We start from the raw sequence: 20,466 nt of genomic DNA, 5'->3' as shown, positions 1-20,466 counted from the left end.
AAATAATCTGCTTCTGGATAGCCCTTACTATTTCTGACTTTAACATTTAAAATTAAATTTTCAGAGTCCTTATAGGTAGTATGTCCATAATATGTGCTCCAGCAGACACTGCAGTAAATCCTGTAGCTTCCATAGCTCCTGTTATCTTTGAACTACTACTCCCTCTTTTTATAAACCTCCAAATATATTTGTTGTGGCTGTAATTTGAATTCAGAAAATGCCCTTCCTGATTCCAAAGATATTTGTCAAAGAGAGAGTGGTAAGATTTAACAATCCAGAGTCTAGATAAGAAATCATCAAATGACACAACTCAGGAATACATTTAGCAGTTTCTGTAATAATACAGACAGTCAAGATTGAATGTATCATACTTTTTTTGCAACAAAATTTCTTTGGACATGGTCTCTTGTCCAAATTGTATAAAGTGGTAAAGAGGGAAACTACAGCATGTAATGATACACGGTGGAATGATTTTACCCAAATCAATAGCAGACCACCAAGTGAAGAAGACCAACAATTATTTCTATTATCATCTAAACATACTACTTCATCTCTTAGATGGCATTTGTTTACATGGAAGTTTTTACATAGGTCCTTCTTCACTCCTCATAAAATTGAATTGATGCACAAGAAAAAGCAACTTTATTGGAGATGCAAGAAAGAATTTAAAGCAGATTGGCAACACATGTTCTTTGATTGTACTGTCTTGATTCCTTTTTGGAATAATATTGATTTGTTTTTACAGGCATTTTTGGAGATAAATTTATTTTATCTTAAATCATTAATTCTTTTTAATACCCCTATTCCCACCTGTGTTAATAGAATGAAACATAACATATTGTGGGCTGTATTGACCATCACCAAAAAAGTGATCACACAAAACCGGAAAAATTATGTTACTTCCTCATTTAAAGAATTTGTAAGTTTAGCAACCAAAGTAACTCATCTAGAAATTATTATAATCAGATCAAGAATAAACAGAATTGCCTCTTGCCTCAATGCATAGACAAAATGTAAAGAACTGCTTGACAAGCAAAAATAAAATAAAAAAAAAACATTCTGGAATTCAACAAATATACAACAACAGGAATGACTAGAAAGTTGATGGGCACTCTTGTAAATCATTATTTTCTTTATTTCTGTACTTATAAGATTAGGTTGGATTTTTTTCTTACATTTAAATATGCATGTACATTTCTCATTGCAATTTTTGTAGTGATTATGTTTTATGAAAACTTAATAAAAACATTTTCAAAAAAAGATGCAATTGTTGCTCCATTTTTAAACCGTAATACATTTCCTCAATGGGAATTGCAGCTATATACCATTTTACATTTTTTATATATAAAAATAGACAAGTACAATGCTTTTTTTTAACTTTTATTTTGATTTAGTCTACCTCTCCCAGAAATGTATATGCATGTTTCATTGAAAAAAGCAGGAACATATTCCAATATTAGCACAGGCCTTCTCACAATGCCCATAAACACATTAGCATACTGTGGTTTCTCTGATACTCAAATATTTCACAAATTACCCAAGTCACAGAAATTTGCAGATTTAATCCAGTCACAGTAAATCGGGCAAATAAAGATTTTGTGGAAAACCACAAGATTCTGTTTAGGACCCATTTTTATTTTCATTATTCAGTAACAGTTTGTCCAGGGACATCTCATACATAAATTTCTCTGGGCAGATGATCTTGTGCTAATAATGCAAACATCTCTCCTCAGTAAGACTTCATGCTGTTGGAACTAGCTTGCAAACCGTAAAATGAGTATCATCTCTGCAAAATACTGCAATGCCTTTATTACTATATATATATATATATATATATATATATATATATATATATATATATATATATATATATACACAAAACCTATTGCCATTGGTATCTATTACCTATTGCTATTTCCTTAACTTTAGTCCAATCACAAACAATAGCTTGCTATCTCATTTTATCCTCAGCTATCAAATTGTTAAAACAATCACAATAAATTACATGTAAAATCTTAAGTTATCTTAAGTGCTACTACAAATTAGCAGACTGTCTTAGACCTGAGGCAGGGTGAGATATTGCCATTAGTGGTGCCATTAATGCATTTATTCCAAGATTAGATCATGCTTCTCCTACCATAACCCTAAACTCTCTACTAAACACTTCCCAGCTACAGATCTCAGAAAACAAAATCTAAACTTCAGTGACTTAGTACACAACAGGGAACAACAGTGACTAACTAATTAAAAGATTAATTGCCTACCAATGATTTCTAGGGCCATATTTCTCCTACATCTATTATCCAAATGCTTTACTGATGGATTCTAAATTACCACTTTCTAATAAAGTAAAGGTAAGAACAGCCTCACAATTTCATCATAACCAAGATGGCCTTCTACTGCATTTTTCTGGAAATAAGACATAACCAGAGAATAAGGCCTGGCATGGTTTTAAGGGTGGTCATGATATAAGCCGTACCCAAAAATAAGCCCCAGTTAAGATGATCAATAGCACATGATGGACATGTTGAATTATAAAATAATATTATCGACACCTGTTGACTGAGGTTATCATACTCTGCTCGCCATTTCAGACCATTCGGATACCCAACTTTTTCTCTTTGCAGAAAGTAGTAAGATTCTTCCCTGGGAGTCCTCCACAATTTTTAATGTAACCCTAATCCTTACTCATAATTGATGGTTGAGATCCTTGGCCCATAAACACTGGCAAGTGTACTTTGATTGGTCAAGGTACAGACAGCGTACATAAAACGTGCACACTCCATAACAAATGGCTGTTGTGTCTTCTTAACCATCACCATTTTGTGTTGCCACTCCTGTCTCGTAAGTCTTCAATTAACCCCCCCCCCCCCAGACAAGATGAGTGCAAAAAGAAAGAGCTATTCTGTTGAATACAAGAAAGGAATCATGACGGACTCCCAGGGAAATAATTTGATGGCTTTCTGCAAAGAGAAGAAGTTGGATCTCTGAATGGCCAAAAATGGCATGCAGCGTATGATAACCTCAGTCAACAGGCTGATGAGGGAAATGCTAAGAAGGGGAAGTGTGGATCAAGTTGGCAACCATTATTTCCTGAGCTGGAAGACATCATCTGTGAATGGATTGCTAACAGGAGAGCAAAGGCTTTGGTTGTGCACAGGGCTGATATTCAAGCATTTGCCCTTGCAATGGCACCACAGTTAGAAATACCCCCAAAAGAATTCAAAGCATCCCAACATTGGATGGATGGCTTCCTTCAGAAATATGAACTGTCACTAAGAAGATCAACAATACTGTTCAACCTGGAAGATACTGAAGTAACTAAATGTGCACTCGCATTCAAGTCCTTTGTTGATGGCATCGACTTTTCTAAATACCAACTCTCCAACATGATTGCTATGGATGAAACTGCAGTGTTTATGGGCCAAGGATCTCAAACAACAATTGATCAGAGCAGTGCCTCATCAATCTACATTCCCTCCACTGGTTACAAAAGTGCACGTTACCTGTATTTTAACAATTTGTCTAGATGGAAAGAAAACCCCACCTCTATTCATTAGTATGGGCAAGAAAGATAAGATTGAACGTGTTTCAGGCATTAACATTGTGAAACCAAAAAACTGGTGCACACAAGCAGTTAAAAGGAAGTGGGTAGATGTAATACTGCCACTTGTTTTGCAAGGTAGCGAAAGAGTTATGCTAGTCTGGGATTCAGCCAGCACTCACTGTGCTAAAGAAATGTAGAAATTCTTTGCACATGGAAGAATAGATCAAATAATGATTCCCGCAGGAATGACTGCCTATCTCCAGCCTCTTGATATTGCAATAAACAAGCCATTCAAGGACCATTTGTGCATGGAATTCAATGACTACATTGAAAATAGAATGGAGAGAAATCAGCATGGAAACTTTGTGAAGCCTAGCCTAAATCACTGACAGCTGTATTCCCAATGCACTACAAGCAGGCTACATGGACAAGCAGTGCTCATTTAAGGAGAGCTCTCTTGATAGGCATGACAGATTGGGGCCAATAGTTCTACAGGAAATGGAGTCACAAGAAATTCAGGCCAGAAATTGGGGGTTGGAGACTTATGACAATGTTCCAAAAGAAGATGACATGACTGTATTTGAATAACTTTTCTGTTATCGGGGCAACAGAATGGATTGCTTCTGCTTTCAGCTGCCAGCAAGCTCTTATCAGTTTTTTTTACTTTATTGCATTAAGGTAACATTTTATTATCAAGAGGTAATTACAAAGTAAGGCCACTAGTTCCAGACTTCATTTTTATGACTTTCCAACATTCTTCTCTTATGGTCTGGGTAAGGAATAAAGAAAGCATCACCACTCAAAAAGTGGCAGTTATTCACCTGTTTTATTCCCCTCCTCCAATACACATGTATTGAGATTTTTTTCTACATTTCTGTTAAGCATGAAATATTGCACTGTGAAAGCCAAGGTGTAGATATTCTGAAGATGAAATGTTTGTTGCACTGTTTATGTAGAATTCTCACACAACTGTTAACGCGTTACCTAGAACTGTTGCCCAATAACAGAAAAGTACCAAATAAATGTCAATTTGTGTACATGAATAAATGTTGATTTTTGTACATGAATAAATGTTGATTTGTGTACATGAATAAATATTGATTTTTGTTAATGAATAAATGTAGATTGTTGTGGGTGGGGTAAATAAGGCATCCCCTGATAATAAGCCCTAATGCATATTTTGGCGGGGGAAAAAGTATAAGACCCGGTCTTATTTTTGGGGTTTTCTTTTTAGTCTACAATTGATGTGCAAATATTATCTAAAACTAACAGAGCTAGCTGGAACTTACTGCCCAGTGAAATCCACATATAAATAAATCAATACATACATACATACATACATACATACATACGTGCATGCATATGTACACACACACACACACACACACACACACACACACACACACACACACACACACACACACACACACACACACACACACACACACACACACACACACTCTCTCTCTCTCTGTCTCTCTCACACACACACACACACATACACACACACACACACACACACACACACACACACACACATTCTAGAGTGGTGTGTGGTAATGGCAGGATTGTACAGTTCATCAGCATATACTCATTCCAGTTTACTCATGCTTGTTTACTTATAGGGTTTCCATATTGTTATTCCATACTCGTTTGGGTCTAATGCAACTAACAAACAAAGGCGTCATTATTTTAGATTTCCTAAACTCCTAAACTTTATAAATCTTTTTATACAACCTATAGTTCTATAACTATCATTAACCAATAGGTTGATATGATTAGAAAAACCCACAGCTGAATCTACCCCTATACCCAGGTCCATAAATGAGTCTACAGTTTCAATCAGTGTGTGCTGTATTAAATATTCACCTTTCAATTTATGCCTGCCAAATCTCATACGCTTAGTTTTTGATGTAATTATCAGCATATTATTCTCCTGTGCCCAAATGGTCAATTTTGTCAAGTTATTTTGCAGACATGTCTTATCTGTAACACATATACTCAGTTTACCCAATTTCAGGTTGTCTGCATATAGACTGTAGAACACCTCAGATGAAAAAGTTACATCTGATAGATACACTGTAAACAAGTAAGGGCCTAGGACAGAGCCCTGTGTGACACCCTGACTGTAACCAAGGATTTCACCTGTCCAGTTGGTGTGTGATACTTGCCATGTCCTATTAGTAAGCCATGCAGCTGTCCATCTTATCAACAGTACATCAATACCTAGTTGTACTAATTTATTGATCAGTGTTATGTATATGACCCTGTCAAATGCTGAAGTTAAATCTATATAAATTACATCGCACAATGTTTCATTCATAGCTGTTATTATATTGTTATAGCACATAATGTTACAGGTGGTAATAGATTTATTTTCAACATATGCATGCTGATATATGGTTTCAAGTCCCAGCCTCTCCAGTTCTGACAATAACTTATCCAGTATTGCCTTCTCCATTATTTTTTTACAACATGAAAGTAGATTTAAGGGTCTATATGAATCTGGGTTTGTCCTACTCCCCTTTCCCTTAAAGACAGGCTTAATAAGTGCATGCCTCCAATCTTGAGCAATCTCCCCATATTTATATGACCTAGTGAATAATAGATATAATGGTACTGTAAGATTTAGTAATAGTGTGCAACATGTTAGTCATATGACATTTAAAGATATATATGGCTAACACCATTCATTCTACATATAGGTCTTTCATATGTATGGTGCAGTAAGGTAGGTCAAGCAGGCCACACTGGCAAGGGCAACTTTGATGACATGGGGGCTGGCTTCTTCATGGAGGCTGCAAGAGATTGCAGCCCACATGTATCCTGAGAGTGAGGACTGAAGCCACACCTAGAATGCCTGTAGGTATAGGCTATGCTGATTGCACTGCAGGCAGCAGCCACTTATGCATGATACAGGTCTGCCATGTCAGGAAGAGATGCAAGACTCTGACTCTACCTTTCAACAGTGATGATCCTGGTGGAAGATATAATCAAGTTCCACCTCTTTTCATTAGTGTATATTCATAAGTGGCCACTGTACCTAGTTGTATGAGATGCGTGCTCCCATGCCACACCTAGAAAGTCTACATTACATGCAGTGTATGTGTGTGTGTGTGTGTGTGTGTGTGTGTGTGTGTGTGTGTGTGTGTGTGCGTGTGCGTGTGCGTGTGCGTGTGTGTGTGTGTGTGTATATATAAATATATATATATATATATATATATATATATATATATATATATACAGATATCTATATATAGATGGAAATAGCTATCTATCTATATAGATACATAGATGCATCTAGATCACATGATTGGAAAGTCGACATCTGTTTGGTTACCATCATTTGATCAACAGGTGTGCAAGATCAACAATCCCTGGTTAGGGGAATATTCCCTTTCTCTGAGGATTCCGGAGTCTCAGAGTCAGTATATATAATTAACAAGGTGGTGTTGAAGGGTGCGGGGAGAGGCTTGCCCACCCTGCAAAAACACTTGTTTTTGGTTTGGCCTGCTTTGGGATAATCCTCAGACCATGTGCAGAATGTGTCGACATTATATATGTTTTGACATAAATATGTCATTATTCTGGTCGTTAACATTGTGGTCATTTGACAAGTTGGCATATGTATATTTATATCTATATATATATATATATATATATATATATATATATATATATATATATATATATATTATATATATATAGGTATCAGAGCACACAAATGTTGCTTTTAACTGTTTGGATATTTCATGATCCTGTACTGCATTCACAATAACTGCAAACTGCAAATTATCCCAACAGAGGGATTAATGGAGTAGTTCTGTTCACAGCAGGTAACAGTCAGCAAGATGTAGTTAGCAACCAGAGTAGCATTCAGACCATCACTGAACAAGTGCACAGTATTCAGTGTGTGCTTACTGCAAAATATGCAGTCCACTGCTGATCTGTTTCACAGCTCATTTCAGTATAGACAGCAGCCTTTGCTAACACACCTACAGTAATCTTCTTCCTTCACTTTCTTCCACAGTCCCCGTATTCTGTCAAAATTGTTGCTATATATGTGTGCTATTTATTCTCCCATATGCAGGGTATATCTGAGTAGGGATGTGTATTTGCATTTATATATGCAGATGTTCTTTGTGTGTCAGTTTACCTGGACTTACATATGCATACTCTACATCTCACAAGTTTCTATTGTTGTTTGGAGGCTTGAGTGACAATAGCAGCCACCTAGGAGGACATGGGCTTGGCATTTCTAATCAGGTGATGGCAGCCCTGTGTGTGTGTGTGTGTGTGTGTGTGTGTGTGTGTGTGTGTGTGTGTGTGTGTGTGTGTGTGTGTGTGTGTGTGTGTGTGTGTGTGTGTGAGATGCTTACACCAGTGGGGAGGGAATAGGTGATAATGTTAGCCACCAGGTGAGGGTTATATCCATATGGAAATGCCTCCATTACCTGTGCTCACTGCGTTGCAGGCGGATGACTGGGGAAGAGGTTTACCATGTAGTTCTGTGGCCAGGTATAGGCATGGTGCTATTCCCTTAATATTGCAGCCTTGGGGAGCAGATTAACCTGGATGAAGGGATGATGGTTCCCTTCCACTGCAGTAAGCAGGTGGATCTGAGAGTGAGGCACAAAGCAGACTGATGGGTGCCTGGATGATGCTCCTGTGGTATAACTCTTACCTCTGTATTAAGAATACTTCATATGAGAGATAAACTGAGTTCAAGTACCATCAAGAGAGACTTGATAATCATCATGCATGAGTGCAAACATATCTAAAAAAAACAATTACACAACTTTACTAGGTAAAACCATTCCAAGCTGGTCAAACACATAGGACCATAATCTGCACTTTTTCTACTCTCAAGCCTCCTCTGTGCTTCAGCAATTTGTATTTACTCATTCTCATATAAGTTTGTTAAACTACGGCAGCTTTATAATAAAATTACTAAAGTAGCAACTTGCCCCACCAAAAAAAAAATGACTGTCTAGTTTTAAAGACCTTTAAATGGTTAGAGCTGTTCAGTATACTAGTCTGTTCTCATCCAAAAACTTCTCACTGTACCCTTTACCACACTGAGAAATACCCTGCTACAAGCCATTTATAACACTGGTACACAACCCACCTAACAGACAACTACATTCCTTAATCAAACAGCTTGCACATGCTAAGAAATGTATATACTGTATATGTTGCTGGTGTGAAATACAGTTTCATCTACTATCAGAGACATTTCATCCCAGTGTCAAGAAGTTTTACCCATGGTCACATCTCCAATTTATACCACACTTCTCCCAGATTTTACAGACTTGTAATTAATTAATCCTGAATACCTTTTTAATGGGCATAATCATATATTATATATTGTCTGATGTAAGACATGCCGATCTAGTATGTTTCAGACACATGAAAGAATCTGTAAATTGTTTGTGTGTATCTAATTTTACCTCTGTTTATATGTTCTACTGTCATTTTTCTTAGCTGTTCTGTCATCTTGATTTGTTTCAATTTTATATATTGTTACACATGTACTGTTAAGCTTTCCTTCTCATGAATCTACTAAAAAAGTTTTTTTCTACTAGGGTTAATAAATAATACTTAGTCTTTTTTAATGGCATACTGGAGCTGGACTTGATTCTATGATCCCTGCAACTAGTACATGTCAGTATGGTGATGGCTGATAAAATAAAGGCAGGATGAAGTAACTGAGGGGATGATGGGTATCAAGAAAGGCATGAATGGAGGACATTGTGGTATAAGGAGGATGGAAGGAAAAGGGACCGCATTATAGAAGTGTGGCCATAGAATTTGTCTAGAAAGGTAGGGGGATTTGAATTTGGGTAGGTGGGTGTGATATGGGAAGGAATGGCTCCACAGTACTTCACTAAAGGCAATTATAAGACTGTAAGTAAGTTAACATGGAAAAAGCTCTCACAGTTATTCAGACAATATAACACAATTAAGGATTGATTTGTAAGCCTACTAATAAAGTGTACTCTTAGACAATAGGTGTGTCCTAGGCTAATGGCCCTGGTGCTTTTACAAGCCTAGCCCATAGGATTACCCTGGCATCGTGCCTCCCGACCTTAGTTCCCAGTGCCTCTGTCGAGTAGAGCCACTGGAGTGATCCCTCAGGGTGAATAGTTTGTAATACTTGGCTGAGTATTGCACTGCACAATATTATGCAACATTACTGCCAGAGGCTGCAGTCTGCTTTAAAGCAACATGACTTTTTCTGCAAAATACAGGATTAAATGGTATTATAGCACATTTTCTGTTTCAGCTTATCAGATGATATAAAACACAAACAAAAACCGAAGTTCTTACTCTTAAGCAATGTGAAGGCAGTTTTCTTAACAATCACTAGTGACATCCATTTCATTTAAAAACATAATAAAATAGCTGATGATAATTCCCAGAGGAGCAGTCAGGAATAAAGTTAAGAATAAAGTTAAGTCCAGCTGAAAATTCAAGGTGGCATGAAGTTGTACTGATACTTTCTCATGTACTGTTTGTAATACTCTCCAACAATGGTTCTGAAATATTGAAACAAACCAAAGTTCCCATGCAGATGGGCAGTCAGGCAATTAAAATATCACTTTACTGTTTTGTTTGTAGATCACCGTCTTTTCTTTAATGCACAAAAGCTGTTTATGCAATATTTCTTTTAATTACAGGATATTATTACATATAATCCTATAAAGGCAACACCAGAACCTTGTTGAGATTTTCATAATTGCGATTAAACTGTAAACTACTTCTGATTGATAACTCTGATACCAGAAGGGGTCATGTGGTACTATAGACAAGTTATAGATTCCTTAAAGGACTGGTATAAAACAGCTTATTATAAACAAACTTACATCTGTAAAGTACCTTCTGATTACTTATTTTTAAGAAACACCTCAGTGTGTTATATGGATGACCATTAAATAGTTTTCTCAGTGAGTATAAGTATACCACGTATATGGGAGATATTTTCACAGGTAAACCTTAAGAGAAACAATTGCTTCCTAGACACATTGTTAAAAACACTCTCCCTGACTCTCAACTTCATAACAGCAAGTCATCAATTACATACCTGGCTGACTGTGGCACTATTTGTATATGAAGTCCAATTTCCCATAATGTTTGGGGGCAATTACTTTGCCCAAAAAGTTCTGTATAAACTTAGAGTTGGTATGTATAATATGTGGGGGCCTGCAAAGGGACATGCCCCAACTGCAAAAACAGTATATAAGTATCTAACATGGAGGCCCAAACATTTCTTGACTTTGTAAATTCAAATTCCCTGGAGCAGCTAGTCTGCACTCCCACTAGGGGAACAAATATCCTAGATCTGGTACTTACAAATATGGGAGAGCACTCTATACCCATAGTGTGATGTCCTCACTGGAAAGATCAGATTACAAAGCGGTCTCACTTGAAATAAAGGTAAAACTTGTCCTTCCACCTAACCCCAAAAACTCTCTTAAGGGATGACATAGCTATTTTCCAAGCTTCCACAAATCCATAAAATACAGAAACCTATGCAGAGGCATACACAAAAGCCCTGTATGACCATATAAACAACTGGATATAAGTGGCAACACCAGACCAAAATAAACCCAGATCAAACCACAAAAACAAACTACCCCAGTGGACCCCTGGTATTAACAGGTTGCACAACAAAAGAAAAAAAATCCTGTCAAGAAGTAAGAGGGATGTGCCAAGCAGAGTAAAATGTCCCTCACTGGTCTAAACAACTGAATCAGAGAACTAGTGAAGTCTCTGAAAGCAGACTTTAAGGTAAAAATGGCCTATAAAGCTAAGGATAATCATAAGGCATTTTTCAGCTATGTCTGCAATTTTAAGGGCAACACCCAACCATGTGCAGAATTAGTTGTAGATGGCATCTCCTATACTCAGCCAGAAGATATAGCAAATCTGCTGGTTGACAAAGTCAGCTTAAATTTCACATCCCGATCACCTCCAGTTCTCCCCCAAGAAATACCCTCCACCACTCCACTGCCAGTTATCACCAAAGAACAGGTTGCCATTGTGTTCTCCAAAGCTAAAAATATGGCTTTGATGAGTCCTAACAATGTAATAGGTTGTTTCTTTAACAGCTTAACTTATCAGGCCCATTATGATCTCTTTTTAACTACAGCCGCCAGACTGGGTTTGCCACGATAGAGTGGAGGACAGCAATAGTCATACCTCTACATAAAGGAGAACCATCTACTGACTCAGGAAATTACAGATCCATAAGTTTGACTAGTCTTATATGTAAGGCCATTACTCTGTCTCCTACCGACAATTAAGGGGTGACCTATGCCTGACCTACAAGGCACTCAAAAATCCACCCTTGATGGAGCTGCTACACATCTGCAAGTAAAACAGCATAAGAGTCATCCAATCTAGGGATTTTAACTTAGTCAGCAGCTCAAACAAAATATGCTGGAGAGACAGATATGTGTCTCAGAGACTGTCCCTTCTTTGGAACAGGCTTCCTATTCATGTTAAGCAGAGCCCTTCCCTGACCCTCTTCAAACAGAATTTGGATCAAAGGATGAGGAATCAAAGTCACATCTGGGATAATGCCAATGTCCCTTATGGACAGGGGCAATATGTAACATACTCAAAGACTAGGCACAAACCCATGCCAGCCTTGTGTCCCTAGGGGTCATATATATTGGGTAAAATTGCATTATATTGGCTATGCTTGTAAGGGGCTCATACGCTTTTAACCTAGTAATCTCCTATAAACTTATGGCCCTATGAAATTTCCAACCACGTTTTATATTTGTTGATTGGCCTTTTGAAAGTTGTCCAATAGCAAAAGTCTGTCATGGATCCTGTGTAATTACAAACATTGTAGATATTAATAATCCTGTGTTCTGTATCACGTCTTTTTAAATGGCCAACAAAATAAATGCGAAATGATGATATGGTATTATCAAATAATATTAAGTTAATTTTAATGTTTTTCTTATCCTTTTTTTATTGTTACCACATAATTTGCCACAAAGATATTACCATAATTCATAAGAAAAGACAGTTCTAGTGTAATGTTTGTCATCTGAAATCATGTCTATATTTGGCCAACAGTACTATTCCTAAATAATTCAAACTCACTATTTACTTTGTACCAAAACACCCATGCAGTCTATCTGTTTAGGCAAATTAAGATCAGTTTCAGGTTTTCTTAATATAACATAATTCAATTTACAGAAGGATTATGTGGTTAGAGTTAGAAATTAATACCATATTATATTTTGGATAAGTGCCATAAAAAGCCACAGTCCAAATAGCAGAGCACTTTTTGAAGCTGTAAAAGCTTCCATTTAGTTTTGTTTTTCAGCTTAAAGGCCCATAGCATTTGACAGTTGTGTTTACCTCCCATGAGCGGTATCAACAGTATGATGCGATATATGCAGTGACTTACTTATTATTTGTTTATTAAATGTCTTGCTGACAGGAGAGATGAGTTGATCTTGAATCGTAACAAACATCTTTCAGCCAAGTTCTAGGTCCAGAAAGTATTATTTATAAACATTGAGTATAAAGTACCCACTGGTTACACACTAAGTATAATTCCAGCACATCTAGCTGAGTGCAAACAGTGATCAATGAGATATAATGATAAAAGAAAGAGAGAATATCAACAGTGACCTTCGTGGTTGCTGTCCTCACTGCATCTGAGGTGTTGTGCAGATGGTAGCTTATTCTCCAAGATGAGTGATGCACATTTCAGGACAGTTTCTCAGTCACATATGTAACAACTCAGAGCTCAGCGCACATAACATATGACACAAATAGAACACAAAACTGCTGCACAGTATGCCAACAATGCAATGTGTGCTATACAAAGCATGGCACATGCAGACACAACTCACCAGCATATTCCAGGAAATAAAGCACGCACTGCCACATGCTCTGGGAATACTCAAATGGTCATCTTTAAAAGAACAGATGATGCAATGTACAGCAACACAAGGTTCACAACATAGCAATACTGTACATGCTACACAACAATAGCACAGTTAGTGATTATGTTGCTGTCATTATCCTGGGCTTTAATTTCTATGTGGATAATTAAGAGACTGTCTGGAAGTTGAATATGGTCAGTGTACAGTTTGCTTGCTTTGAGAGAAGGAGGACTCTACATTATTGTTGGTATATACTCAATAAAAATGTGCAGATTCCCTCAGTAAGTTGCATGATTTTTTATCATTCAGCCATTTAGTGTGACATTTTTGCTCCCTTTTGTTGTTTGTTCATGGTTTTCTTAGACTTATCTGGATAGTTGGTAATGTTGTCATCAAGGTTGCAGAACTATTGTCGCTTGATATTCCTACATTGTTTTTGCAGCAGTTACAGGGCAGCCTGTATGTCTTATGTTCTTCTGTTTTAAGTCTATGATAAACAGGGTGTTGTTTTTTTGTGGTGTCTCATTAATTATTTTAGTTGTGTCATGATCCACTGTTTTGAATTTCTCATGACTTTTTTCCTTTCACTGGAGCTTGTGCAGTTAGAATGTTCAGAAAAGTGTCTCTAGAGCATCACTCACAGCAAGAAGAGTTGGAACAGTGGTTCACTTTATCTCCATGACCTACGTTTTGAATTCTTCTTGATAAAATGATTCCTGTCTGTAGACTGTATGATGGAAGGGGATAAACTTCTCACTGAGATGTAATGGAAGTGCAGATGATATATGTTCAAATATTGGCCCAGGCATTGAAGGACCTAGCAGAAACTGGGTTTAAGTGTCGAATTTTAGCTTTTACATCCTGGGAGTACAGGAGGCTGTCTAATCTGCTCCACTGATGACACCTTCTGATGAAAGAGATGTATTCTATTCAGCTCTAAAGCTCAATAATTAAGTTATGTACTAGTAAAGCTATGCTTGCATGGTCCACAAATTAGTAAGCACACACACACACACACACACACACACACACATGCACAACACACACACATGCACAACACACATGCGCGTGTACTCTGATGAGGGAGCATAGGCACACATCATGTCAGTCACCAAAGGTTGGGTTTAGCGTAATAAGCAAAACCCAGTGTCTCCTACAAATAATATCTCTAAGAGTGTGACCATGCATTTACTATCCACTATTTACTTCTTTGTATTTTACTTTGGTGGATTGCTTGCTCTTATCCATTTTGTGTTTTATTGTATATTCTTCTATGCACTATTAGTTTATTGCATCTCTTTGTGTCTAGTTATAATTGATAAGCATGCTTAGATGTGACCACATTGATGAACATAAACTTGAACTTGAATTTGAACCTGAACTCTTGTCCCAAGCCTGCACAATATGATGAGATTAACAGAAAGTATCCCCATCTGGTAGGAGGAGATGCCACCCCAAACAGTCATGTGGGATGCTAAGTCCAGGCATTTGAGAGTGAAATAATGGTTCATTTGGAGCTACCAGATACTCTTGATGGTCAGGAACATGTTTGGGAAAAGGAATATGCAAAACAAAGCATATTTGTGATTTGACCTATGTTGCTGAAATGTATTCTTTCCCACATGGCAAGCACTGGATGAAATCACTTAAATAGTCAAGCAATAAACATCATAAGATTACATTTTTGTGTCTGTTTATGAAGAGCTGATCCATTATTTTGATGTTCCAGTGTGAGTGGGCATCCCTGTGAGAAGAGACAGCCATAGCAAAAAATACATAAGCAGTAGTGACCCTCAGCACTTACATCAAGATGCTGAAAATATTCATATTTCTTTAATTAGCAGTCAGGAAATGTAGAAGTAATTACAAATGCGCATTACCACCTAGATCTGCCTTGTAGGTTTATATGACTCTCAGTCGGACTAAAAAAAAAAACGTACATATAGGATGCTTTTAAATAAGTATTTTGCCTTCATTTCACCTAAATTATCCAGTGACTTAAAGTTACTTAATTTCATCCTGAAATGCATTCAGATGGTTAAAGCCTATGTCAGATGATCGAGTTTTCAGAAACTTGAAATTGATACAGTTGAGACCTTATGATCGAGTTTCTGAAATTTCGAACATAAAAAAAAAGGGTCCCTATCAGTTTTCAGAAATATAATTGAGTTTTTGAAAACTCAAAGCATTTGAATGGAGGTCAGTCTGAATCGTTAAATTTACCCTTTTCCTCACTGTTGAGATTTTGGAGTTGGTATATATAATTTGCAGGGGGTGTGGGGGGTACAGGGGGGCTTGTCCCCCCCACAAAAAACATTAAAAAGCTAGATTTTTGTGGGGTTTTTTGTGTTTTTTTGATGTTCGAATTTTCAGAAACTCGATCATAAGGTCTCAACTGTATGAATTTCAATTTCCTGAATACTCAGTCATTTGACATAGGCTTTACCCATCTGAATGTATTTCAGGATAAAATTAAGTAACTTTAAGTCACTGGATAATGTAGGTGAAATGAAGGCAAAATACTTATTTAAAAGCATCCTACATGTATGTTTTTTTTTAGTCTGACTGAGAGTCATATAAACCTACAAGGCAGATCAAGGTGGTAATGTGCATTTGTAATTACCTCTACATTTCCTGACTGTATATTCCACCGAATATGCAGTTCATATTCGTAGTGGTGTTTAGACTGACTGTCTTTTCCTTTGCTGTACTGTCAGTCACTGCTGATAAACAGTGTTGGCTCAGTATTTACTTGCTCTTATGGCTGCAGTTAACTAGATAATGCAGAAGTTCAGGCTCTGTTTGTTAGCAGGCAGTGTTAGCTTTCCCTATGTTGCTCCTGGGTTTGTGAATGGATAAAAGATGTTGGTCAGAGCTCCAGAGTGTTCTAGATGGGGTGAAGGAGGATATGATGGATGCAACACTGGGACGGAACGTTGGCTGGTATAGAATGGAATGAATTATATGAAGCTGAGGGAGGAGTGGGTTATGAGGGAATTCTAAGCATTTCATTTTTTTTGACTGCTAAGCAGTGATGAGAGGAGTATGGTAGTTCAGCAGCAAATTTAGCTACTTTGTTATAAGTAGATTCTAGTTTAGAAATAAGTGAGGTCTGTAAATTGGTGAGTAGCTGAGAGCCATAGAGAAGGGTTGGTGGTAGGTAGGCATGCGGTAGAGCAATTTTAGCGGTACCAGAGAGAACGTTTTTGTTTCTGTAAAGGAGACCAAGTTTTTGCTGGGTTTTCTCTATGTTACTCAGAACATGCAGGTCAAATTTTTGCTGATCATCAATAATGAAGTTTGGTGTGGCTTTCCATTGAGATGGGTGTATTATTGTGGGAGGTGATGGAAAAGGATGGTTTCAGCTGGGTCATTGTTTTTGGTACAAAGAGTAAGAGTTTGGTCTTCTTTGGATTTAAGATAAGATTGTTTTGATTGAGACAGTTTTTGATAGACAAGAAGGAGTCCTGGGTTATAGTGTGGAGCTCAGAAGGATATCAGCTATGGAGATGACAGTGGAGTCATTTGCATATTGCACTAGTGATGAATGTGGGGTTGAGGTAGATAATTGATTAGTAAAAATATTAAATAGCAGTGGTCCTAAAATTGACCCTTGGGGTACTCCTATCTGTATAGGGAGTTCAGGGTAGGTTTCTGATCTCCATTTGACAGATTGGAAACAATTGCTGAGGTAACTAGAGAACCAGGAGGTTGTGGTGGTGGATAGGTTTAATTAAGAAAGCTTGACTAAGAGAAGGGCGTGGCAGATGGTGTCAAATGCCTTTAAGAGGTCAAGAAAGAGACAGGAGGCTAGTTTATTCTGGTCTCTAGCTTGAGAGATGATGTTTAAAAAGAAGATGAGGGAAGTAGAGGTACTATTACCAGGGCGGAAGCCATGCTGGGTGGGGGTAATTAGGTTCTCTTGTGTAAGGTAATGTAGGATTTGTTTGTGTACACATTTTTCTAAGATCTTAGAAAATGATAACAGAATTGCTATAGGCCTATAGCTGGACAGTTCGGTGAAGTTGCCTCTTTTATGGATGGGAAGAGTGTAGAACTTTTTCCATATGGCTGGAACTGTAGCTTCAGTAATAGCTCGGTTGATGAGAATAGAAATGGGTAGGGCTAGGGAGTTGGCATCTAGCTGGAGAAAGTGGAGGGAGACCATCTACGGAGGGAGAACAAGGTTTGAGCTTAAGGAGCAGAGATTTTATGTATCTGGTGGATACAGTTTTTAAGCAGAAAGGCGGGGAGGTGCTGGAGGGAGTAGGAGGGATGGTGGGTGAGATGGAGTTGGAGTTTGGATGATTGATCAGTTTGCCAATGGAGTCTATGAAGAAGGAGTCAAAGTTAGCAGCAGTTTGGAGGTGAGTAATTGTGGGACTTGGGTGGAGAGTAGATGGGCTACCTGGATGAAGGATTTGATTAATAGCATGCCAGAATTTTTGGGGGTTATGTAGGTGTGTTTCGGCTAAATTAGAGTAGTAGTTTCTCTTGTAATTTTCTAACTATACAGGTAAGACAATGAGCTATGCCCTATTAACTTGGATTTAATTCATATTAGGCCCCTTCTTACATACTGTTAGACTGAACCAGTCAACTAATCAGACTAAAGCTCCCAGGTGACCCCTGTAGAAAACTGTAGTGTCTAGAAGAGGGCCACATTAAACAAAAATTAAGTTGCAAGCCTTACTGTTCCCCTGACCACCTTTTTTATCACTTTGTGTGTAACAGGTTTTTATGTTTCCCACCACAGCTCTGTCTCCTCTTTACACCTATTCTAGTCACGACTGTGCAACCAGTCAACTAATCAGACTAAAGCTCCCAGGTGACCCCTGTAGAAACCTGTTGTGTCTAGAAGAGGGCCACATTAAACAAAAATTAAGTTGCCAGCCTTACTGTTCCCCTGACCACCTTTTTTATCACCTTGTGTGTAACAGGTCTTTATGTTTCCCACCACAGCTCCGTCTCCTCTTTACACCTATTCTAGTCATGACTGTGCAAGTTTTTCCAATCGTGCCTCCTCTCTCATGCCTCCTACCCTACCTTTGTCTTCAGGAGGACATGCTCCAGCTTCAATGACCATCAAACAACACAGGAATGCTTTTCCCACTCCCAGATTTGCTTTCTGCAGTCTATATGTTCCTCTCATTGAATGCCTTAATATCAGCTCCTTCATCCAAACCTCATTGTGTCACCCTTCACCACCTAGAGACCTTCTCGGTTACCCTACACACAAGTAATGATGTCAATTTTTAGACAACAATTGCATAAATTGAGTTCTATCTCCTCTGCTTCTTCACCATCGAATAATTTTGGAAAGCTTTGTTTCTTAGGGGATGACTGCTTCATCTCCTGCAAATATACTGATTCCACTTAAATCTCTTAAACATTTCCAGGTTTACTCTGTCATTTCGGTTAGTAGTGTATGTGCCCTAAACTGCTTCTTTTAGATTGTACATATAACTGATACAAACTTCACTGACAACCCATGATTTTGTGCTTCACTTTTAAAAGTGCACTTAAATTATTTCTTAATTACACCAATTTCAAATTACTGCTCTTACCATAAGTTATTACATATTCAACTAGACCTCAGTTCATTGGAATTCCCTTAGATATTATTGCATGAATGATAAAGTTAAAGAAGCCCAGCTGCCCTTGGTGGCATATAGTAGTATAGCTATTTCAAGCTAACACAGGATGTTTCCCTTTAACATAGCTTTGCTTCTTTTGACAGTAATAATACATGATATTACTGGCAAGGCACAGTATTTCTACTTTGCCTGTATGTTACATAACTTTGAGGACAGAGTAGTTAAATATATGCTGAGTATACTTGGAAAAGTATGCTATATTCAATTTATGTGCTGATGAAAAAATGGCCTTCAATGACCTGTGAACCAAAATTCTTATGCTGCAATACTGTCTTTGCAAAGACTCGACAATTTACGGAATATTACAACATATGAGTCATACAAAAAAGGCATTGTATTCTTCAGTTTTTCTGTGTTCTTTTCTAGTGGGTGCTTCTAAATGTCTAATGCACATTTCTAGGAAGTGTACAAGTTAAGCTGATTCATTCTATGGGGTCTCAATGTAATTAATTTCTGTTAAATCATGTTTTTTTCTTTATTACAGTGGAACTTTCCTCTAATGATGCTTGTTTGGAAAATAGCACCAGCTCTGTGTTGTGGCAACACAGTGGTTTTAAAACCAGCTGAACAAACACCGCTAACAGCACTCTACATTGGAGCACTTATTAAGGAAGTAAGTACTTCAGTATTTGTTATGCAAACTTCTGAAAAACATACAATTTGTAAGATACACTTATACATGCCAGTAAGATGTAAAAAGGTACTTAATAGTTCGGTGAGTAAAATGCGTTTAATGTCTCTCAGGCATTAGATCATGAAGTAAAAAGTCCAGACATTTCACTGCCAAGGTGTGGGTTACTATGGTAAGAAATTAAAACAAGAGATATTATATTACTGAGTTGCTCACCTTATACTTCAAGAATGGTAGCTGCTGCTTTTTAACTCCCTTGCTATGAAGATCCTTTGTTATGTTCCTTTTTCTGAATGAAGATCTGTAATGCCATTATTTCTTTGTCTGTTTTCATCTAAGACTTTTTTTTCTGTCTGCATTAGAAAAATACTTTGGTGTTTTTACCACAAAATTGATACAACTGAATTAGCTTTTCAAAACTTTCCTGCACCCTAAGGTTTGCGAAGTTGTAACATACTTTGTAGTAGATTTGGAATTTATTGCAAACTTTAGTTGCTATGTCTAAAGTAAGGCCAACTACCTTGAACTGTTCTACCTCAGAACACTTGTGGTTAGAAGAAAAAAATGTTTAGATGTTTAATGTAATATTGTTGATTTGTTACAGTGCCTGTGTAGCATACTTGCCTTTGGTGATGAAAGATCAGAAGGCTTTATGTTCTATCCCCACATCAGGATATTGATATTGCAGTACAGCATGGGGGGGGGGGGCACCCTTCT

The 20,466-nt window shown here is 37.5% G+C and overlaps 1 protein-coding gene across 1 annotated transcript in view; it reads left to right on the top strand.

Annotated features, from left to right (window-relative positions):
• ALDH1A3 (aldehyde dehydrogenase 1 family member A3) overlaps positions 1–20,466 on the top strand; it is a 567,347-nt gene that overhangs the window by 338,043 nt on the left and 208,838 nt on the right. The window contains exon 6 of the mRNA XM_044078687.1: positions 19,603–19,731. Within this exon, the coding sequence (XP_043934622.1) occupies positions 19,603–19,731 (129 nt within the window). The remainder of the gene's footprint in view (positions 1–19,602; positions 19,732–20,466) is intronic.

Source organism: Protopterus annectens, chromosome 7.part1, assembly GCF_019279795.1.
Source record: "Protopterus annectens isolate FY-2018-M chromosome 7.part1, PAN1.0, whole genome shotgun sequence".
NCBI lineage: Eukaryota > Metazoa > Chordata > Ceratodontiformes > Protopteridae > Protopterus > Protopterus annectens.
Note: the sequence above shows the minus strand (reverse complement) of the source record. Positions and strands in the feature narration are given on the sequence as shown.